This window comes from Camelus bactrianus, chromosome 16 (assembly GCF_048773025.1).
Source record: "Camelus bactrianus isolate YW-2024 breed Bactrian camel chromosome 16, ASM4877302v1, whole genome shotgun sequence".
In the NCBI taxonomy this organism is placed as follows: Eukaryota; Metazoa; Chordata; class Mammalia; order Artiodactyla; family Camelidae; genus Camelus; species Camelus bactrianus.
The window spans coordinates 33,296,483-33,320,501 of NC_133554.1; the positions used below are offsets into that span (position 1 = coordinate 33,296,483).

At 41.3% G+C, this 24,019-nt stretch overlaps 1 protein-coding gene across 4 annotated transcripts; it reads left to right on the forward strand.

The window, feature by feature from the left end:
- Nucleotides 1-23,751, forward strand: CALCOCO2 (calcium binding and coiled-coil domain 2). Of its 4 annotated transcripts, XM_010960544.3 has the most exons (14): nt 22-107; nt 249-512; nt 6,748-6,937; nt 12,166-12,268; nt 12,547-12,680; nt 13,666-13,791; nt 14,469-14,557; nt 14,935-15,004; nt 15,606-15,728; nt 16,030-16,116; nt 19,183-19,278; nt 20,960-21,095; nt 22,151-22,179; nt 22,720-23,751. In XM_010960544.3, the coding sequence occupies exons 2-14, from the start codon at nt 274-276 to the stop codon at nt 22,891-22,893; spliced, it is 1,596 nt and encodes a 531-aa protein (XP_010958846.3). In that variant the 5' UTR covers nt 22-107; nt 249-273; the 3' UTR covers nt 22,894-23,751. The 4 variants fall into 4 exon arrangements, with proteins under 4 accessions (XP_045376732.2, XP_010958846.3, XP_074199095.1 ...); XM_045520776.2 differs by lacking the exon at nt 249-512 and having other exon boundaries at nt 1-107; XM_045520775.2 differs by lacking the exon at nt 249-512 and having other exon boundaries at nt 93-207.
- Nucleotides 23,752-24,019: the final 268 nt, after the last annotated feature.

Genomic DNA, 24,019 nt, shown 5'->3' on the forward strand with positions numbered 1-24,019 from the left:
TGGTGGGCGGGACCAAACGGTACAGCTTCCCCCTTGGGTTTTTCGCCCCGCCCCTGTCCCCTTCTCCGCCCTGTTGCCGTTGCGCCGCCGCCGGCTGCAGTACCCCGGTGAGTCCTGGAGTGAAGGCGGGCAGTTAGGGACAGTTGGGCCGTCGGGTTCTCCGACTTCACATTTCACGTCCTGAGAAAGGACCATGGACGGTTGGAGGTGCGGCCGGTTTCGGTTTTCACCCTCTTCCATCTTTCTAGGGTGACAGTAAGTGGGAGTGGCGTCATGGAGCCCCGGGAGCCCCTCCGCGGCCGTGGAGGACTGAGGGCAGTTTTCTCTCGAGGAGGGCAAGGCTTCAGTGCCAGGGCTCGGGTGGAAGCTCCTGGGGCGATGAGTGTCTTGACGTCACGCCTCATGCCCCCTCTCGCGGTCCGAGGTCGTGCTGCTTCCTTAGTCCCTGTGCTTGACGTCATCGCTGTCTGCTTCCAGGCCGAGGCGGGAAGCAGAGTGCCCAGTCACCCTAGGCAAGTTACTTTCTCTTTGAACCTCAGTTTCCCTGTCTTGATGATCCTTGAAGCCCCTTTCCTTGAGTAGAGGCCGTCTCTAATTGGGGGAGATGTTCTAGACAGAGAAGAAAGCTGCTGAATGTAGTGACCTGCTTCTTTACCGTTGGTCTCCCTTAGCCCCTCCCCACCGCCACCATCAGCACGATTTGTTTGGGGGGAGGGGGCTAATGTCCCTACTCTCATGATTTCAACTCCTCCTGAGCATGTTAACTTTTTTCTGACACTTGGATTCTTTTCTCCTGATGTCAGCAGCCAACAGGTGGCCATGATTGGTGCTGAGTAGAATAATACGGATGCTATATATTATAACATACTCACTATTGCAAAAACCGTTTAAAGTGAAGGGCTTTAAATGCAGTAGGTCTTTGTAGATTATGTAGAGCAGATGTTTAAGGAATATCCAGGTGACTCGCTTTCAGGTATTTTGAGAGAGCTACTACCTGAAACTCTACCCTTTTGCAGACATGACAGCTGTGGAGTGGAAAGAACCCTGAGAAAGGTAGTCAGTAAGAGTTATGTAGCACTAACGAGTCATGTTGTCTTTGGAGTCAGTACAAAACAGGGCTCTTTAAAATGTTTGGCTGTGCTTATTAATATAATACCATGCTTTCTCATTTTCTTAGATGAAAAGAAATGCTTTCACTTCCTTTTTCCTTCACTTGGGATCTTATAGCTGAAAAGTTTCTTAGAGATTTTCAAGCCTGATCCATTTTACTGATGAGGAAACAGATCTAAACGGAGGCGGTGTGACTTGGCAGAGACCTCAGAGCTAGTTAGCGACAGAACTAAGACAGGTACCCAGGTCCCTTGGCTCCAAGCCTAGTCCCCTTTCCACTGTGCTTCAAACACTGTCACTATCCATGTCGCTTCAAGAGTTAACTCTCTCATGGAAAAAGTATAAAATCTCAGTAGAGTAAAATGGAATAAAATGAAGATTGAGTACACAGTTTTGAGCTTTTCACACAGCTCCTGCTGGTTGCTGCATCTCATGTCCCAGAACTATTTTTCTGCCCTTCCTTAGTACTGTTGGCCCTGTGGTGGTGTGGGATGTGGTGGAATGAAGGCTGCTTGGAACAAGCTGGGCGGCAAATCCAAACAGTTCTTAATGAGTGGTATGGAAAGTCTCCTGGGGTATAAAATTTATCTAAGGCACTCTGAAAGATTTTACGAACTAGAATGAATTTGAAAAATTTGGATTAGATTGAGTGGCTCTGATAATTTGAGGACGAGTGACATTGTGTCTTTGCTTTTGCTTCCCATCTCAGGACCATCTACACATCCATAGTATTGATTGTCAGTGTTCTCTGAAGGGTGGTTCTGGGGGAGCATCTCTTCCAGGGCCAGGGAGGAGTGGGATTCAAGTCAGTTCATCCATTTTGCTAACTGCTAATAGTTTAATAAGTTAAGTAAGCAGAAGGATGAAGGAATTAGATTGAATGTGGGTTTAGTTTTTACTTATCTTTTTCACTGTTCCCAAATGAAGAACTGATTTGCATCTCTCTCTTGGCTGAGCATTTGGTTTCCTTCTGTGAACCGATACCAACTGTCTATAGTCTTCATTTCTCTTGAAACATAAGCCCAGTGGTATAAAAGGCTAATGTAAAACTATTGGACATTCTTTATGGTAGAATTTTATTTTTTATAAGGTTATTGCTTCCTCGTGGTTCAGCATACATGAGGGAAAATCTTTAGGAAAATTGGTGTGTCACTTTGGTTGAACATTTGCATTGTTAGGATCTGAACCAGGAAGCTTAAGAACATTTTTCAGTTTTTCTGCTAAGAAGTATATCAGTGTAGTTTGCAGATTCATTCAACAAAGAGCAGAATTAGAACTGGCTGTTTGTTCCTTTTCTTCTAAGAGAATCTATGCTCCCATGGAACAGTCCTGGGAGTAGTATATTAGACTTGAAAAGCTCATTAGATGAAAATATGTCATGTTTTCTTACAAGCCAGGAGCCAGTTCAGGGAACTCATTTTAAAATACATTGCCTATTATCGCCTGCCTCCTCTGAGGACCCTAATTATTTTGGAAGAGGAGTAAAGGGCCTCTGACAGTCTGTGGAATCTCTGCATTCTTTTCCCATGCTTGACGGTTTGTTTTTAAAAATCCATGTTTGTTTTCTCTGGCCACTCCTTCTGTGGCCAGTCTTTGACCTGAGGATAGGAGTAAGGAATTAGGTGGAATACTATTCTGTGATTTCTAGGGAGCCAATTCATCCCACTGCTTTTTCATGACTCAGTAACTCTCTTGGCTTCTAAATTTAACTTTTGCTCTTCTTATATTTCTTCTCTCTTCCTTGCCTCTATGGATGTTGCCAGAATTAGAAGTGGATGATGGACAGGTTCTGTAGTGGGAAGAGTGGTTCAAGGAAAGGGAAGTTGATGCTTAAATCATTCTAATTTTCCTTCCACATCCTTCCTGCTCCCCTTCCCCCACAACAGACATTTATAAACTGCTTTGTCAGAAAGGCAATTTCCCAAGCCATTGTTGGAGCCTCCTTCTCCCAGGGAATTTTATCACTGGGAGGAAGGACAAGCTTTAAGGATCACTGACCTTAAAAATTAGTAGATACCTTCCTTCTAGGAAAAGTTGAAGGAAGTACCTCCTCACTGACCCAGTTCAGATTGCTATAGTTATGCTTGAGGTTTCCCCATGACCTTTTCTGTCCTGAGTTTTGGTAAGAAGCAGAGAAGAGAAGCCACTGCTGTTCTCCTCTGCCTGCCTCCTCAAACCCTTCCGTGGTCTTGGCAAAGGAGAGTTTTTTTAATTTCAAAAATGATTGAGTTCTGAATACCCAGAGTGCCACCGGGTGCCCTCTGAATCCTTCTAGGAAGTGATGAGATCTCTGAAATGGGAAACTTCATGGAGTCTCTTAAATTTTTGATAAGCATCTAACTTTCCCAGGTAGATAATTAAGTTTTCAGATAAATGAAGATCAAATTTCCGTGGACTATACATTCAAGGCTCAGAACATGAGCTCTTTCTTGTCATTTTGTATATATATCCTGTCCTTTCTTCAGTGTTCTGTTCAGGAGCCAACTTATAGGTTGTTTTTCTAGAAAATAAAGAGAGGCTGGACCAAGCTCCCCTACCCTTAGCTGGTCTTGCCTTTCAGCGTAGCATACATTTTGGAAAACAGCTTGCCAGAGTTTGAGTGTGTGAAATGTGGGCAATGGAGTGTGAATTTTATGGGTCCTTGAGGAAATCAAATCTGTGCCTTTTGTTTAGCACCATGCTACATGAACCAGCTCTGCCAGCTGAACTAGCCGTACCAAGAACTGACATAGCACTTGGAGATTATCATCTCCTCACCCTGCTTTAGAAAAGAAAAAGCCAAGAAACAGCAGCTTCTCCTGATTTATCCAACAAATTAAGAGCAGGGCTAAAAATATTAGCGCCAGCATCATTCACACCATTGTTTACCTATAAGGCCCTTTCCTTTCACTTTTTGATGAATTGCATGCATATCTTATTCATTCATTTATTCAGTGAATACTTAACCAGCCTATGGGCCAGGCATTATGTGGTATATATAGTGGTGGTCGTGTTCCGAAGGAAAAGAACAGGGAGTATGGTACTTAGGTTAATTAAGAAACAGGCCCTGAAGTCACTCTTACTAGTGTTCTCATGATCCATAGTCAAAGGACAGATTAAGTCAGTTTACACACCCAGATAAATGGTGCTTGAGGCGTAGGACAGAGGAGCTGTGCCGGCCTCAGTGTGACTGAAGACCGCTGGGAAAGACAGGCGTCTGCAAGCTGAGAAACCTCCCTGCCCACGCTCCCACAGCATCCCACAGATCAGCAGGCAACAGCTTATCATGAGGAACAAGTCCTGGCCTAGAGTGGAATGTGACCTCTCTCTTCCTCAGAAACACTGATCTGAGGTTTGAGGTTGAGGATGTGGCTAAACTGTGTCACAGACCAGAAAGCCAATACATTTCTCAGTTCCTTAGCTCAAGCCCAAGAACAGAGAGTTCAGTGCCTCAAAGTCCCCTTGCCTTCTCTGTGAAAAATTTGTCTTCTGTGCAAGTTGGAAGAAGAGGAACGGTTGCTTAGAGTTCAAAATAAAACCAGGAAATAAGGGGGTTGGGGCAGAGTTAGAAGAGCTACTGTGTTTTGGGGTTATTGCACTTACTGTATTTTTAATTGTGTGTGTTTGTGTATGTGTGCAATCTTCCAGCATGTTCCAGCAGCTGAATTTGTAAGGTACCATGTAGTGTTTGCATATGTACAACTCTTCCTTCATCTGGTATAGAGTTGCAATATTGTTTTCATTTCCTGGTAAAACTGGATTGAGAAACATAGACTCACTCAATGTTAGACGAGGGAGGCATTTCCAAGACAAGTCATGTTACTTTTGAGGGGCAGGAAGTGTCAGGTCCCAACAGCTCAAAAGACTTTGTTTCTTTTATGTATTGTTTTTACCTCCCAAATAGTTCCCCTACCTTTGGTCACATTTTGTCTGAACTATGACCTAGAAAGTTGAAATACAGATTTTACAGATAGGGATCCAAACTTGCTTGCAGTCCTCCCAACATGGGCTGCATTTTTCTGTTTCTTTGCTTTTATGCATGTTGTTACATTCATCTGGAATTTCCTCACCCCCAAACCCACTATCAAAATCCTAATCTTCCTCAAGGGCTTATCTCGGATTCTACTCACTCCTCAAAGCTTTTCTTCATTCCTCTAACCAGATGCATCTCTCCCTCTTTTGAACCCAATAGCAGTTTACACTTATTCCAAACATTTGGCAGTCACTAAAATTCTCATCTAACCTCCATGTTGGATTGGGACCCTTTTGAAGGCAAAGACAGTGCCAGAAAAGAAAAAAAAAACAATAAGTAATAATCACTAACATCTGTTAAACCCTTTCTTTATGTAGACTTTGTGCAAGTACTTTATTCTGTCATCAGCATGACTTAACTTTGTGTGAATTGCCTACTCTATGGCAAGTACTGATTTAAGGACTGGACACTGTACATTGCAGGCATGCCTCATTTTATTGCACTTCATGGTACTGTATTTTTTATAAATTGAAAGTTTGTGGCAACCCTACATTGAGCAAGTCTGTTGGTGCCATTTTTCTCACAGCATTTGCTCACTTCATGTCGCTCATGAATAATTCTCGCATAATAATGCGAATAATAATGAAGAATTCATGGTAATTCTCGCAGTATTTCACACTTTTTCATTATTATTATATTTGTTATGGTGATCTGTAATCAGTGATCTTTGATGTTTTACTATTGTCATTGTTTTAGCATTTGTTAGCAATAAAGTGTTTTTAATTAAGGTATGTACTTTTTTTAGACATAACGCTATTGCACACTTAGTAGACTATAATATAGTGTGAACGTAATTTTTATGTGCACTAGGAAACCAAAAAACTTATGTAATTTGCTTTATTGAGATACTTGTTTTACTGAGGTGGTCTGGAACTGAACCTACGTATCTCTGAGTTATGCCTAGATTTCAGTTAATGCTCACAAAAAACAGATGAGGTAGATGTTATTAGTCGCATTTTACAGATGAGGAAACATGTACAGAGCCCAGTTAAGTAAATTACCCAAGGTCGTGCATTTAACAGGTATTGAAGCTAGAATTTGAACTCCAGCATTTTGATTTCAAAACCCATGCTTGTCACCCCTGCAAGTCAAGAATCTCCTCACATCCTGATCTTCCTTTCTGCACCCATCCCCACCTCCTAGCAGAGTGCCGTAATATATGGAAGGACCAGATAATTATAGGATAGATGGAATTGAATGGAAAGGCTGAACTCTATAGAGAACTTGACATTCCAAAAGTCACAAGGCTTGTTGGGATGAAAAATCTAGAATCTAGGTCTTACAGTTCCCAGCTCAGGCCATTTACCTCTGGGCTGCCTTGCTTATTTAAGGCACTAGAAGAAGGGAGGCAAACTAGCCATGAGCAGAGGATCAGGGTATATGAGGGTGGTGGTGCCTGTGGTGAATATGTCAGAGATCGTCTCAGAAGATGCTTATAGAATAGGAAGCTATGAATGCAAAATGGCTCATAGTGAAACAGAAAGCAAGTTGTGTGATCTCAATACTTACCAGGCTTTGGCTTTTCCTGACTTACCCCAAATGGAATGTTCCCTGGGTGAGAGCCCAGAAATGTCCAGTATTTCAGACAATCCTTGAGCCTTACTGTATCCCATGTCTCATAACAGGACCCCCACCATGGAAGAGACAATAGAAGATCCCCCCACATCAGCTGTCCTGCTGGACCATTGTCATTTCTCTCAGGTCATCTTTAACAGTGTGGAGAAGTTCTATGTCCCTGGAGGGGACATCACATGTCGTTACACCCTCACGCAGCATTTCATTCCCCGTCGAAAGGATTGGATTGGCATCTTTAGAGTAAGTGGTTAATTTAGTACCAAGTGACTCAGAACTAGAGGTGAATCGTAGTTACCTGAGTGTGTGACTATCCTTGTATTATAAGCATTTTGCATGTATATCTGGCCAATGTGAAAATCCTAAACTAACCTCCTTAGCATTTCCCCCTTTACACACCAACATGTGCTGTGGCACTCAAAGTTTAATCTCATTCTTAAGCTAAAATAAGATAGCAAATCATAAAATCCCCAAGTTACTTTATACTTTCATAGACCAAATGTAATTTTTTTTAATTATCCCATTTTGAAATACTTACCTGTGACTTGATTGGTATAGGTGGCCCCTTACATAATTTCTGTGAATTTAAACATCACTTTCTTACTTAATACAGTGTTTAATTTATTTTAATATGAGTATTACAAATCTGGAAAGGATGTTGAAAAACTACCTTGTTCAACATCCAAGAAGTTTGTTCCTGAATAAGCGTGTCTTGCTTCTTTGTGAAGGTTTCCAAGAACAGAAAGTTTACAGGCTCCCTTGGTGACCTCTTCCAGTGTCTGCTCACCCTGTCAGTTCAAGTACAGAAATAGTACTTTTTTATAATAGCCAACTTACTCTCTACCTCCCCACGTCCCTGCATCTGTGTCTCTGTCTCTGACATCACACACACACACTCACACACTTATACTTTCACACACCCTAATGACAAATCTCCCTATTTCCAGAGACAAGATAAAGGTCAAATTAAGTAATTTACAATGCTGAGTCCCAACATCAGTGACCTTTGTTTCGACACCTCAGTATGTCATGTGCTTGTTGGCCTACACTGTTCATCCTGAAATTAGACATCATTCTTGACTGTACTGTGAAGGAGCTGGTGCGCATTCACATCCCTCACTGAATTCCTTTTCTTTGATTGTTTGGAATTCCAAGCTAAGTGGCAGAGCGATGGAAGCTGGAGGGAACAGGGCTGGTGTTTAGAGGCGGGGCTAGTAGACAACTGGAGGGACACTGGCAGGTGTCATGACAGCTCCTGAGACTGCAGGCGATTAAGTCATTAGACTAAAGCTGTTCTAACACAGAAAACTGACATACCAGAATGTTTTCTGTTTTGGAAAGATGATAGTTGTTTTTCTCTTCCCTGTATATAGCAAAGCTGTCCAACAGAACTGTCTATGACCAACACTAGCCAGTAGAACTTTCAATGATCAAGCTACATCTTTGCTGTCCAGTACAGTAGCCTCTAGGCACATGTGGCTAATAGCACTTAAAATGTGGCTAGTGTGACTAGGTAACTGATTTTTAAATTTTACTTAATTTTAATTCATTTTAATTTAAGTAGCCTCATATGGCTCAAGGCTAGCATATTGGACAATGCAGGTATAGATAATTTTAAAAGAATGATTCAAAATTACGTATATATTTTGAAATGTAATCTAACTTTTTTTGCAATGCAATCATATTTCCATTTTGCTCAGACTAATTGTTTGTAAATCTCCAAGTACTTAGCAACTTGCAGTGAGGACTTCACTTTAAACCAAATGAAAATCTTTTGCTCTTTAAAAACAAATGTTTAGGAGGCAGGGTATATAGGTCAGTGGTAGAGTGCACACCTAGCATGTGTGAGGTCATGGGTTCAATCCCCAGCACCTCCATTAAAATAAATAAATACATAAAAACCTAATTACCCCCCCAAAAAAATTAAAATTAAAAATGTTTAAAAGCATTTTAAAAAATATTTGAAATACTTCATGCATTTCAGCGGTATTGCCATGCCACAGTCGTGGTTAGTCCAGAGAATGCCCTATGATGTTCTTTATCCATAAAGCTGTTGATTTGAACACCAACCCCAAAGCCTGAAAGAAAATTTTAAGACTGATAAGGAGAGAACACAACCTTTTTGAGAACATACAGTGTGCTAGGTCTTTGATGAGTTTGTGTGTGTGTCTGTGTCTCTGACCGTGTTTCCTAATTTCATCCTCACAGCACAGCAGCGCCCTGGGGTAAGCAGTATTACCGCTTGTGCACAGATGAATACAATGAGTATACTCATGATGGGGACTTCCCCAAGGTCTCCCAGTGGTTAAGCAAGCTGGTTTGACTCCCAGACCTCTGCTTTTCTTCCCCTTTTCTGCTGAATTCCTTTGAACAACAGATGGTGAATTAGACAATTAAGGGTTGAATGTGGAGTTCTGGCCTTCCTATCTAAAGCGCTCCCAGGGTTCCTTCAGTGTTGTCTTCATCACAGTCCTCAAATCCTTATCTCCCCTAACGCTGCCAGTAATTCCTGCCTCCAGGTAGGCGCTCCTGAGGTGTTTCTGAATGTGCAGCACTACATCTTCTCCATACCGCGAAAGCCACCACCAGTGACAAAGCCTGAAGTGGGTAGGAGTCAGCTTTGCTTCCTTCAGTGTGTAGCCCTGTGGTCCGTCACCTGGGCATTTACGTGTTCCAAGATTTCAGGGAGGGGAGACAGCAGGCTGCAAGAGGCAGACTGGGACAAGCCCGATGGAGGAGCCAAGGACAGAAATTGCAGGTAGCTAGAAGTTGTTTCCTTGTTCCAAGGCAGCAGTAATTCTCAGGCCTTCCCAGATGATATTTTGGTCACAGTGCATTAAGAAACTCCAGGATGTGAATGAAGACTCCATAAAATTTCTGCTTCCTGTTCCACCACAGGCTGCCGTGGCTCTGCGATGCTTACAGCAATGGGGTGTATATTAATGAGACACTAAAACATGCCCTGGTATGTTCAGCTTTTAGTGTCGCCTTTTCAACCCTGCTCTGATTCCTCAATATATAAGCATAGAATTTATTTTTAGTTCTTTTCTCTTCCCACTGGGTTCAGACAGGGTCAAAACATGACAGTAAATGTAATTTTGCTTCTCACTTGGTGAGTGTTCTCCCCTTGAAGACACAACGGCTCCCTTTTTATTCTCTGGGGGGTCTTATCTTCCAGAAATGATTTGAGCCATCTTTTACCTCTCTTCGTATTTAATGAGAATATTTTCCACTTAGCCAGCTTTCTGCTCTGGGGCATATTTTACAGTATCCTTATGTTTTATGACTTACTATATTTTGTACCTAGAAGAGGCCTTTATGACTACCAGATTGTTGTTATCTTTACCACCAAAACGCTTTCACTAAGCAGGCATTAAGAAAAACACTGAATGGACAGCTACATGTAAAAGAATGAAATGAGAACATGGTCTAACACCATATACTGAAGTAAACTCAAAATGAATTAAAGACCTAAATATAAGGCTGACTACTATAAAACTCCTAGAGGAAAACAGGCAGAACACTTTGTGACTTAAATTGCAGCAATATTTTTTTGGATCCATCTCTTAAAGCAAAGGAAACAAAAGCAAATATAAACAAATAGATTAAAACAAAACTTAAAAGCTTTTGCACTGCAAAGGAAACCATCAACAAACACAAAGATATTTGCAAATGATGGACTAATAAAGGGTTAGTATCCAACATATATAAACAGCTCTACACAACTCAACATCAAAAAAACAAATAACCCAATTTTAAAAATGGGCAGAACTAAATAGACAGTTTTCCAAAGAGGAAATGTAGATGGACAACAGGCACATGGAAAAATGCTCAACATCGCTAATGAGGGAAACGCAAACCAAAACCACAGTGAGATACCACCTCATACCTGTCACAATGACTGTCATCAAAAAGAATACAAATAACAAAACACTGGTGAGGATGTGGAGAAAAGGGAACCCTCGTATGCTGTGGGTGGCAATGTAAATTACTGCAGCCACTGTGGAAAGCAGTATGGAGGTTTCTCAAAAAACTAAAAACAGAACTGCCATATGACCCAGCAATTCCATTCCTGGGTATATATCCAAAAAAAGACAAAAACACTGATTTGAAAAGATACATGCACCCCAACGTTTGTTATTATTTACAGTTGCCAAGATATGGAAGCAACCTAAATGTCCATCAACAGAGGAATGGCTAAAGAACATGTAATATATATATGTGTGTGTATACACACACACACACACACACACACACACACACACACTGGAATACTATTCAGCTTTTAAAAAGAATGAAATTTTGCCATTTGTAGCTTCGTGGTTGGACTTGTAGGGCATTCTGCTAAGTGAAATAATCAGAGAGAGAAAGACAAATACAGTATGATATCTCTTATATGTGGAATCTAAAAAATACAACAAACTAGTGAGTAAAACAAAATGGAGGCAGACTCACAGACACAGAGAACAAACTGGTGGGGAGGGGGAAAAAAGGAAGGGTAATGTAGGGGTAGAGGAAGAAAAGGGTTATGGGATTACATGAAATCATGTTTGTGAAACTTGAAAATTGTAAAGCACCGTAGAATTTAAAGAATCATTCAATTTTTAAAAATTAACATTAAAAAAGAAAAACACTGAAGAAAGAAAACTATATAGGCTGGACTCAGTTATCTGGTTACCTTATAATCTAAGAACTCTCTTGCCATCCAACCCCAACACACATTATTTAAAATTATTATTTAAAATGCTTTTTTAAATGCAATAATATAATCAGGTTGATATAGGTGACGAGACTGAATTGGATAAGGGAGAGGACAAACCAATGGAAACCAAGATCAGAAGTGCTTTCTGATTATGATGTTCTTATATTGTTTGTTTTCTGAGGTGGGGGTAATTAGGTTTCTTCATTGATTTCTGCTTGGAGGAGTTACTGGGGATTGAACCCGGGACCTCTTGCATGCGGAGCATGCACTCTATCACTTGAACTATAGCCTTCCCCTTGATTAAGATGTTCTAAGAACACTGTTATAAGAAAATAGTGGGGTCAAAGTTCACATTCCCACAAATTCTTTCCAACCGCTCTCAGTTTAGTATCTGAATTGGAGATGGAATTTTTGGAATTCTTGTCCTGGGTGTTGAATGGCCAGTTTTTGTTTCCTTCTCAGACAAGTAACATGGACTGTGTGTGTGCATACCAATTTTTAATCATATACATAGTTATTATAAGAACTAAACAGACATTTTTCCAAAGAGGAAATGTAGATGGACAACAGGCACATGGAGAGATGCTCAACATCGCTAATCATCAGTTACATCAAAAAACAAGATTTGATCAATGGTGGGTAGATCTTGTCATAATGAACTCATTTGATTGTAATTTCAATGTAAACAAATATTAAGAAGACATAGTCAAAATAAGAAGAATCCACTGAGCACTTTCAGACACTGAACAAGAGCCCCTTTTCATTGCAGGTGGGATGGAAGACAACCCGTGAGTATTACACCTTCATGTGGGTTACTTTGCCCGTTGACCTAAACAGCGAATCAGCCAAACAGGAGGAAGTCCAGTTCAAAGGTGAGAAAAATACTGGATCAAAGGTGAGAAAAATACTGGATCAAAGGTATTGAAGACCGGGGTGGATATAGCTCAGTGGTATACAGCACGGGCTTAGCATGCAGGAGATCCTGGGTTCAATCCCCCACGCCTCCATTAAAGAAAAAAGGTACTGAAACAGTGGCCAAGACTAATTAATTCCCTTGAGCTTGAGCTTTCTGGAGCAGATAAAAGACTTCCAGGTTTTTAGTTTTCTGAATAGACCTTATTTTAGATTAAAAATCATGTTCTGTTTTCAGCTTACTACCTGCCCAAGGATGATGAGTATTACCAGTTCTGCTATGTGGATCAGGATGGTGTGGTCCGGGGAGCAAGTATCCCTTTCCAGTTCTGTCCAGAAAATGAGGAGGACATCCTGGTTGTTACCACTCAGGTCTGTAAACATCTCATCTCAGTCTCCTTCTGCCATTAAGAGCAGCAGTTCCAGGGTAGGGTGGAATTCTAGTCAGTAAGCCTTTATTGGATATTTAACAGATACTATTGGGAAAAACGTATACAGTACCCACTCAAACCCAGCATTCCTAAGGGAATGACTTCAGAATGTTAACAAGAATCATAACAGTGAGTGATTTTTCCTTTATCTAAAACTTCTGTAACTCAGTTGGCATTCATTTATTTCCTTCACTTTTCCAGTTACTTAAGTTTTGTCATCTGCACATCTTATCACCGCAGTCAATTTTATAAGCTCCTTCAAGGAGAAAGTTACCAAATATTCTTCTTTGTATCTTTTAGTTCTGGCCCCGAGCTTGTCATATATGAACATTAGATTCATTTACTTACTCAGTTATTTACAGGACACCTGCTTCCATCCAGCACTATGGTAGGCACTAGGGATGCAGTGAAGAGTCAATTAAAACTGTGTCCTGATCTCAAGGAGCTAAGTCCAGTAGGAGAAACAAACAGTGTTAAGTGTTTGCAAGAAAAAACATTCTTCTATCATTCCCTCTGTTTTTTTTTTTTGGAGTGGGGAGAGATGATTAGGTTGATTTATTTATTTACTTTTAGAGGAGATGCTAGGGATTGAACCCAGGAACTTCTGCATGCTAAGCATACGCTCTACCACTTGAGCTATCCCCTCCCCCCTTATCATTCCCTCTTTTAAGTTTTTGTGGTCTCATTTTTAAAAAAATCTTTCTTGGTAATGGCAGGCTTAGTGCTGCAGTTTTATAGACATACCTCTCTTAACCCCTTCCCTACACACTGAGGAGCTGATTCCGTTTGGGGTACTGTGCTGACAGTGATAGAGAATCCCCCAGACCCTCGCCATCCCAGCCTCTGGGAATTTTCTGCTGGAGGGACTTGAATATCCACTGAGCTATAAAGGGCCAAATACGAGTTTATAGAACGCTTTTTTGTAGGGTGAAGTGGAAGAGATTGAGGAGCACAACAAGGAACTTTGCAAAGAAAACCAGGAGCTGAAGGACAGCTGCGTCAGCCTCCAGAAGCAGAACTCAGAAATGCAGACTGAGCTCCAAAAGAAGCAGGTAAGAAGCTGCTTAGAGGTGAACTCAGCGTATGGAGATCGGAATTGGATGGTGCCTCTTACCCAGCACCATTTTCTGTTTTGCTTGTGATCTTATTCCCTTATAAGAATATCTGGCACCGATTTTAGTATGTTAGATATTTCCTTTTCATTGTTTACTTATTGAAATGATATTATAGATATCTGGGATTAAATACGTAGATTATGTTTACATATTGAAATGATATAGATATTTTGGATTAAGTACATAGGCTATTAGTAAAATTAATTTCATCTATTTCTTTTTACTTGTTTTAATGTGGTTATTAAAATGCTTTAAATACATGGGTGGTTTTCATGAATTTATTGGACAGCACTCTTTTAAGAGAAAAAGCAACTTTATTTCATCCAGTGTTGTGTTTGCAGTGCCAGAACGGTGTTTGGTACATAATAGGCGCTCATTAAACATTTGCCTAGTGAATTAATGGACAGATACAAGCTCCAGTAGAAGAGAAATTAAGGTAGATGCATTTTTAATATAGGAAGAACATATTTGAATATTTTAATATGGAAATCTCTTTACTTGGATATTTCATTCACTGCTATGCCTGACAGTAAGTGCTTAAGTATTTGTTAACTGCCTGAGATACTAAACACTGTCTTAGAAATGGTCAGTCCGTTTGACGTTTCCAACTGCAGGAGGAGCTAGAAACCCTGAAGAGCGTCAATAAGAAGCTGGAACAGAAAATGAAAGAGCAGAAGGACTGCTGGGAGACAGAGCTGCTTCAGTGAGTGTGATCCTTGGATGGGAGGAAGTTTTGTGTTACAGATACCTTTAGTTGGGTCAGATTAGATTTCTAGAATTTGTTAGAAAACAGTCTTCCTATCATGACAATGATAAGTATGGTTCTCCCTCTTTGATTCATGAATTCTGATTCTAGGTTAGAGAATTAGAATGGATAGGGACAAATTACCTGAATTCAAGTATTACTGTTAAATATTGAATTCTTGCAGTTTGAGGTCAGGAAGCCAAAACAGGACTGAAGAAGAGACTGGTGGATTTTAAATGCAGGCTTAGGGCCAAGGCAGCCTTAAATCATTTAAGGTCTGGAGGAGCTGACCTGGAATTAGCATATTTTTCACATAGTCATCTCCACCTCCACAGACTAAAAGAACAAAACCAGAAGATGTCCTCAGAAAATGAGAAGATGGGAGTCAGAGTGGATCATCTTCAGGTAGGAAACGCCAAGCCTTTGCCAAAGTATGTTTTCTTAGCCTTGCCACCACTCCAACTCCGGTGGCCCAGGAAGATGCAGATCACTGTAGCTAGTGCCTGAGGGTGGACCTTTCAGAGCAGCAGACTACACTTTCAGAGTGTGTGTTTGCCAGTCTTAGCCCCCCTCACCCTTGTTTTGTTAGTCACAGTCCCCAGAGAACTGAATCATTTGCTCAGTTTATATTTATCGTGAACTCTTAAGATGATGACCAGCCTCTATACCAATACTAACTTTTTTCTTTTAACTACAAAATCTTTTCAAGCAAAATCTCACTCAGAAGCCTGGAATGTAAAGCAGGTAGCAGCAGAACTGTTCTCATTTTTAGGAAGCTGGGCCTTAAAGAGGGGCTGTAAAGGATGGTTTGTTGAATTTTTCCCACTTGAATCTTAGATTCTTAGAGTGTAAGGTAGAGCTGAAAAGTGCAGAAGTTCTACGGAGTATTTGGCATTTGGGAATTGCTGGGGAACACACATCTCTTCATGTTACTCTACATTGTAAAGCATTCCTGTTTAGTTTTTATTATTTTATATCTTGGTTATATTCACTGTTTCTGCTTTAGGCCCAACTGTCAACACAAGAGAAAAAAATAGAGAAGCTTGTTCAGGAAGTTCAAGATAAGACAGAGCAGCTGGAGCACCTGAAAAAGGAAAATGGCCAGCTCTTTCTCAGTTTGACTGAACAGGTAGAGTCATGGAAGACAATCATACTTTTTAGGCATTTGTGAAAAAATATGTACATTGCTCTTTCTTTATTGTATCATGTACCTGGATATCAGTGGCTTTAGGAAAGGTCTCAGAGGAAGCCATCTGAAGTGAAGTATCTCCTGGCTTTTCTTGGGAGCTAATAAGAGAAGACTTGCTTCTCTGCCTCCTGCTTGCTCTTTAGCTCAGCAGGCCCTTCCCCAGTGCATGCATGCATGTGCGTGTGCGTGTGCGTGTGCGTGTGTTTTCCCAGCAGTGGTACTGAAATCTGTTTTTATGCAGAAGGAGCACCAGAAGAAGCTTGAGCAGACAGTGGAGGAGATGAAGCAGAAAGAAACTGCCGCAGTGAAGAAACAACAGGAATTAACGGCATGTCTGTCTTTGCATGGCTATGTGGGAGGGAGCTAAAGAAAGGAAGGGGTAGGGTCTATTTTCACGTGGTGGAAAGCATAGATATGACAGATTAGAATAGCATTTACCTCTGGACTCTTTCTCTCCAAAAGGATAGAGAATCTGCCATTTACACACTGTTTAGGAAAGATGGGCATTTCTAATGCGTGATGAGTGATAGGGAAATACTAGAAGTTAAACTTCATGACAGGGTGTAGTAAATAGAGCCCTGGGCTAGAAAAAACACAGAATAACCCCTGCCCCCTCCTTGAGGAGTTACTGATTAATGATTATAAATTGAACTCTATAATTAGAAAATATTACAGTGGTCAAAACAAATTTTGTTATAATTAATATAATGTTAGCAATTATCATCATTATAAATTATTCTGAGCTGTATAATATAGTAATGAAAGCCTAACTGACTAATCATTTCCTATAATATATTGTTAGAAAAGAGGCTTCATGGTGATGACAGGTGCCTAGAAGCCCAGTTTTCTGCACTGATGTAAGGGCGTGAGAAATCCTGATGCGTACTGGGAATGTAACCAATACATGCATCATTTATTCACTCTTAATATTCATTCAGTTATCGAGTACCTACAATATCTAAGAAACTGTGTATTTTAGCATGATACAATAAAGAGTGGGTCCAACAGAGTGTGAAAACCAGCAACTCAAAGGTTAAGTATAGCCCACAGAAATGTTTGGCTTTGGCAGTGTTTTCTTAAAAATTGGATTAGTTACCAACACTTAAAAATGGAAATATTTCCCATAAAAAATTTTGTATTTCCAGCTTCTTGAAAAATTAGAGGCTTTGGCAACATTTGAGCCCACATTCTCACACAGCAGTAGTACCCGGAGCTGAGTAACTGCTGCCCCTTTAGATGGGTCTTGGTTCTCCATCGGGCTACAGTCCTCACTGTTTCATTGCATTCAGTTCCTTCGTTCAGTTACATTACTTGCTAGGCCCCTATTGGCACTTTTGAGTTTGTGATCTCTTTTTTCTTTTTCTTTTTTTTTGGGGGGGCAGGGGAAGGGAGGCAATTAGGTTTTTATTTATTTAACAGAGGTACTGAGGCTCGAACCCAGGACCTCGTGCATGCTAAGCATGTACTCTACCACTGAGCTCTACCCTTCCTCCTGAGTTTGTGGCCTCTGATGTAGCAAAGAAATTACTGTTTTAAATAATCTATAGCCATTCAAGGGAACTATATTCAATATCTTATAGTAACCTATAATGAAAAAGCATATGAAAAAGTGTATATATATCTGCACATAGCTGAATCACCATACTGTACACTAGAGACTAATATAACATTGTAAATTGACTATACTTCAGTTTAAAAATAATTTTTTTTAAATAAAAAAACAAGGCAGATCTCATGTTAAGTATTCTTATCACACACATACACACAAAAGGACACAAGGAAACTTTCAGAGATGAGGGATATATTTATTACGTGGGTTCTGGTAATAGTAATAGGAGTGTAATACATATGTCCAAACTCACCAAATTGCATATATTAATTATATGCAGTTTTCTATATACCAATTATATCTCAATAAAGTTAGAGAAAAAAATTTTTTAAATTATAACTAAATAAGTCATCTATAGCCATTCAAAGGGTTGAACTCCTTGTGGCAGATATGGGTTTCCTTGGTTTTTGCGGAATACTTTTCAAGACCCAGGGGCTCCCCAGTTGTCTCATAGCCATTCTTTATTCTTCATGCATCCAAAAGGCCCTTAACTCTGAGGACTGTGTATCTTATGCTTCAGGAGCCTAGGAGCAAGAAAGCAGCAGTGGAGGAACAGTTAGTACAAGAGGTGGAACGCCTTAAGGCAAAGGTAGAGGCCGGGAAAGCCTGTTTCTTAGAGAAGTACAAAGAGTGTCAACGGCTCCACAAACAGATCAGGCAGCTCAGGGCTGCCACACTGGTAGGTGACAGATGAGGGGCCCAGGAAGCAAGGGGTGTGAAGGTGTGTGGTTCCTGGACCAAGCCCGGAGGATTGCACACCCCTGTTAAGGAGAGGAATTTATCTTTCTGCCAAAAAGAGGAGGGATGGAGTGTGCGGCCAAAAACCAGCCTGGGGATACCCAGAAATAGAGACCCCCAGCTCAGCCACGGGTCTCAGGGAAGGTTTTTGTAACTACAGGTTTCTGTGCAGTCTCAGATAGTCCTTTCTTATTTCTGCCTTTTGAGGAAGTGAAGCAGGACCAGAAGAGCCAGCAGGAGCCAATGGGGATGGGGAGCCAGGAGCCTGCAGTCAGCACTGTCATCGGGTAGCCCCTCTGGCATTACTACCTCAGGGGCGGCTAGAAGCGCACAGCAGTTTGGGCACCAGCATTCAAATAAAAATCTTGGAAAAAACACCACAACCAGTAGGATTAGCTTAAGTGTTTTTGTGAGGTATGCGCATGTGTCCGTATGTAGGCAGGAGATGGGAAGCGCTGAAGCATGCCTGTGAGTTTTGGGTCCGTGAAACTAGTCAGTGAACCCATCATACTGGGGCGCCCAGGACCCCAGTCTGGGTTCCTTGTGGCCTTGGATAAACGCCTCCCAGGATTCCTTCTTCCTCAGTGTCACTTGAGTCCAGATGCGTATCCTCACACTGGGAGGGAGTCACACCAGCTTGACTCACTGCTTCATGCTGCACTGAGTGAAATGTTTATTCACGACAAAGCTGATTGTTTCCATGGTTGGGTGGGGTTAAACAAAGCTCCATTTATCCCTAATTATGATAAGTCAGTCTTGAGGTTTTCCCCAAGCTAATTTTTTCTCTCTGGTCACTTAACTCCCAGCTAAACCAAAAGAAACTGGCATCTCGATGCCAGCCCAAGCCTTCAGGCATTTTATTAAATCACTTTTCTGTAAGTCAGCATCTCCTCATGGTGCAACTCCTCCCTACCCCAGTTCGTGTCTCCCCCGCCTCAGTCCTGCCACTTTGGAAAGCCAGATCCTCTACAAACTCCTTGTTTTACCCCACCTTGATCCAGACTACAATATGTGATCCTAATCCTAATGATTTTTTTTTATTGGCAGGACCAGAACTTGGACCTGTCAAAGAGACTGAGTGAGAACAAGATTCTGTATGATGGTCTGCAAAGAGAGAAAGAGACGATGCAAAAAAAAAATGAAGTAAGTGTGTAAAAGACAGTAGAAAATCCCAAGGTTTTAACAGGAAGGAGCAGGGTGACCCAGAGACGTGATGATAAAATAAAAAGTTAAATAAAAGAGCCCTTTCTGGAACAGCTCCTAAACAAAGAGCAAACTGAATCTGGTTTCCTAATCTGCCGCAAAACCCACACTTTGTTCTATGACTAAAACTTGTTTGGCATGGCAGTAGTCAACTTGAAAGGAACAGCCTTGATGAAGACCTAACTTATTATTTTTGCTTTTAACTTGACAGCTCTTGTAAGTACTGTCTTTGGGGAGTAACATCCTACACCACTTTTATGCTAACTGAGGGACCCCTTTCCTTCAGCACAACTTATTTTCTTTTTCTCTGCTGCCAAACCAGAAGCAGAACTGGTGGTCTGTACAAGAGCTGAACCCATGGTAGGCCCCAAATAAATACTATGCATTCATTCACTCATCAGTTCATTCATCCAACCAGTGTATTTTCCTGCTGTGTGCTCAACACAAGTTACTGATTAATTGAGGATCACAGCAGCAAATAAAGAGGTTGAACTTGAAGTCACTCTTACACTCTTGTTAGCATCCAAGAGTAGGTGCCCGTGCATTCTGACTGTTCCTCTGATCTACACCTCCAGCCATTCTCCATCTCCACCCTCTCTGTCACCCTTCTGGGCTAAGCCCTCAAGTGATCATTTCTATTTTTGATAATATCATTTACGCCAGTGTGTTTCAGTTTTGCAGAAGGCCTTTGGGGTCTATTTCTGGTCCTGTCATTCTCATCCTTTTTATTTAGTTAAGTGACCTTGACTTTGAAATTGTCTGATGGTGCCAGGGGGCTGGGAGGCGGGGCAGAAGAGGGAGAAGGAAGAATGCACACAATTTGCAACGAGAAGAAAAAGATCCGATATTTGGAAGCTTTGTTGAGAACTATAGTAAAGCCCTCTTAAGATGTTAGGGGGAAGTTTACTAATTTTCTTTCTTCTAAGAACTTTAAACATGGTCTACCCTCCTTGTAGCTTGTCCTCTTTCACTCTTTCTCTCTCACCTTCCCTCCCTCTCTTTCTTCTTCCCTCTCACTCTCAGCATATCCATTTGATGGGATAAAACATGAAGAAGGGAAAATTATATCAGGTGAATATTCACATTGTGTAAGAAAATTGTTCTTGGAAAGAGACTAAAAGTATTCTGAGGAGGGAGGGTATAGCTCAGTGGTGGAGCACATGCTTAGCATGCATGATGTCCTGGGTTCAATCCCCAGACCTCCACATAAAAATTAAAAAATGAATAATTAAAAAAAAATTTTTTAAAGCAGCATTCTGCTCTCCATACTGTACAACAGGTTCCATCTTATTAATGTAGCCCCTGCCACCCTCACATACCCACACAACTTTTGTACCCCCCTTCAGTTGGTATATATTTAAAGATTTTAGTTTCTTTTTTGCATTAATTCTAAAGAAAATTCAATATACTTTTAAATTTAGATATTAAGAACTCAGATCTTTGAATATTGAGGCTGCTGCTTCCGCTTTTTAAGAATTGTGATTTATCATTTCCTGGGCTCTCCAGTGCCACGTTGTTAATTAAACTCTACCTAGAAGGGCCGTCCCTGGCCAGTCGGTGTGGCCATTCTTTGCTGTTGTCTTTCAGCGTGTCTGTAAATACTCTATCCTCTCTATCCTAGCTTTTGAAGAGCGAGAACAACAGATTGCTGAGTTACATGGGTCTGAATTATGACTCTTTACCGTATCAAGCGCCTACTTCAAGTCAAGGAGGTGCAAGACAAAACCCAGGACTTGTCTATGGAAACCCGTATTCTGGTAAGACAACTTTACCATCGAGCTGGAAGGCCCCTGCTTGTATCCCTTTACCCTACTAAATTTTGTTTTTGTCTGAGATGCTAATTAAGACCAAACTCATTGTTAATACTTGCTGGGCAGAAGCTGAGTATCCAATAGAAAGATTGCTGGGCAAGTAGTGTTAATTGAGAAATAAATCTGAATCTAGAAGACGCAAATCAGATCATTCGCCTAGAGGCAGCAGACACAAATTGAGTCCCGTGGCTATATTCCAAATATATAAATCAGAGAAATGTCTCTGTGTAGAAGATATACACATACAAAGCTGAGGAAGCTAATTAAGATTTGGAAATGGAAGCGTGAGCGGCGGGATATGCTGCCCAGGAATGGGCTGTTGCAGGCAGCCGCCCCGATGGCCTGACCAAGGGTAGCAGGCGTGTGCCCCCCGGAGACCCCTGGGGGGCTTGGAGGACAGGAAATGGGGGTGACACCCAGTCTTGTCATTCAAGGAACTGGGGGTCAGATGTCCCTGCCAAACAGGGAACTTTCCTCCTTTTTTGTCTCCAGAAGTGATCTGAGACCTCATTTGCTTTTTTTGGACAGTTTAAAGCAGGCATGTTCTCTTAACAGTCACAATCAGATCTTTGCAACAGGCAGGGGTACAAGTTTATTTTTTTTCCTTAAAAATATTTTTAAGCTTTTCATTTGAAACATAACTGTTTGCCTGGATTCGGTCTTAAAATCTATTCCCAGTCTACTTCCTTGTTAAATTGTTACTGTTTTCACTAAAATCTCATATTCTCTACACTGCATATAGGTTTATTGTTCTTCCTAATTATATAATGGGTATTGAAAATGCCACTTCATTATTTTTTCCCTCCATCGTTGACCTAGATCCCCTCCACCGAAGTCAGTGGTGTTTATGAGAGAGAGAGAATATGGCAGTATCAGAGAGGGATAAAGAACTGGGAGGGGAACAGTGAGGATTACAGAAAACAGCTGCTAGCACACAGTTGGAGAACGCGTTCTAGGGATGATATTTTTTCATTGAATGAAATCTTCTTTATCACCCTCAGGTATCCAAGAAAGCTCTGCCCCTGACCTGGTGAGTATTTGATTCGTAAGATTGCCCACATCAAATCTTTGAGAAAATTTCCCTTCCTGCTCCATCCAGTTCATGGGAGAACCATGCATGGGGAGACTGGTTCATTTTGATAACTCCAGACTGAGTCAGCTGGATCAGTTTGATCAGTGCCTAAATCGGAGAGAGCCTGTTGAGGTGGGGGATGCACAATTCATCATCCATCAGCATTCTGCTCACGACCTGCACCTGTGAGTTGAGTTGAGTAGCAGGCCTCGGGAGGCCATGTGAACCGGGCAGGTAGCCAAACAAGGTATAGCCCATGCCCCATTCAGGCTGCAAGTTATCTGACTACTTCAGCAATATTAAGCCCTTTGAGTCTTTGAGTTAGAGAAAGCCCCAGTGAATGTCTCCAGATATGACTTTGTTGATTCATCCTCTAATTCTTGATCACCCACCATCTGCAAGCATTACAATAGGTGCTGAGGACATAGTAGAAAATCAGACACGGTCTCTGCCGAGTATAGCTTACATTCAGACTGACCTCTTTGCTCTTCCTCCCAGCTCTCCATCGAGCCATGCCCCACCTGCACAGCAGACTTTGCTGATGACATTTTTGATCACACCTTGGAGCAGCACAAGCCAGCTCTTTATTTGAATTGTCCAATTTGTGGCAAGACCTTCCCAGCAAAAGAGAAGCAGATCTTTGAAGACCACGTGTTCTGCCACGCTCTATAAGTGTCCCAGCCTCTTGGATCTACACTGTACATGGATTTTTATAGAGTAGAACCTGTAGCTTCTGCTATGAGTTATGCCCAAGATCCTGCCTAACCTGAATTATTAGGGATTTACTTAGTCCTGCTGCCCTATAGGTGGAGCCATGTCGATTACCTGAAGCATAGTGTTGAGGGCTGTTACTTCCATCCTGTGGGTAACTACCTTTTAAATCGCTTAACTCTGGCTGTGTCAGCCTGTCACCTAAAGTGCCCATTCTTCCGAGCATCTCCAGTATAAGGTCCCTGGGATGGAACTGACCTGGCTATTCACTCCAGTACTAAGTGAGTAGTTTTCCAAGTTGTCCCACTCCATTCAAGGTCAGGCCTTGTACTCAGTCGTCAGTTCTCACTCTGGGATTGGCGATTGATCAGAGGTTGAGAATTTCTTCCTCCTCCTCCTCCAGCCTCTTTCTCTAACTGATAGTGTTAGAGTAGCCAAAAATGGTATGCCAGAGAGCTCAGTCATCTAGTTTGGATACCAAAGGTTTCTCATCTTGATTTCTTAGCTCCCAACAGAAGCATCGTATCCCTGAACCATGGGCATGAAAAATTATTTCAGTCCCAGAAAGTCTTCTTTCTCTCTGGATACCTCTGATTGGCATTTTCTACCCTGATTTTCCTTGTGCACATAACTTTTATTGTTATAAGTCCTTTCTTAATGGTTAGTAGGACTTTGTTAGAAACTGTATGGGTTTGCAACTTTCTGAGCAGGTGAGTTTAAATATGAGTAAGTCAGAATAATGAGAACTATTGTTAACCACTTTAATACTAAAAAATAAACTAGTCCTCTACTTCAGGGACTTTGATAATTTAAAATAAACCTTGACTTTATGTTTTTTTTATTTTTAAGCTTATGGGGAAAGTGTAATCAAAAGGAATGTGGGAATTACAGACCCCACCAGTGATTTCTCTCCACCTGTCTTAACCAGTCAGTGAAAGTGTGTCCCGGCTGTTATTTTGAGGTGGAGAGGGAGTCTGAGAAATCTGGAGCCCTGACTTCTTGGTCTAACTTCCTATGCATTATTGAAAGGGAGTGGATTTTGGCATCTTTTGTGAACTAAGGTCGAGTCCCTCCATCCAGCTTTGCC

Excerpts from the sequence above, each read along its gene's own strand:
- CALCOCO2 (XM_010960544.3), top strand. The coding sequence starts at position 274 with ATGGAGCCCCGGGAGCCCCTCCGCGGCCGTGGAGGACTGAGGGCAGTT. Across the intron at positions 13,792-14,468 it reads CTGAGCTCCAAAAGAAGCAG|GAGGAGCTAGAAACCCTGAA; the intron begins GTAAGAAGCTGC and ends TTCCAACTGCAG. Across the intron at positions 14,558-14,934 it reads TGGGAGACAGAGCTGCTTCA|ACTAAAAGAACAAAACCAGA; the intron begins GTGAGTGTGATC and ends CCACCTCCACAG.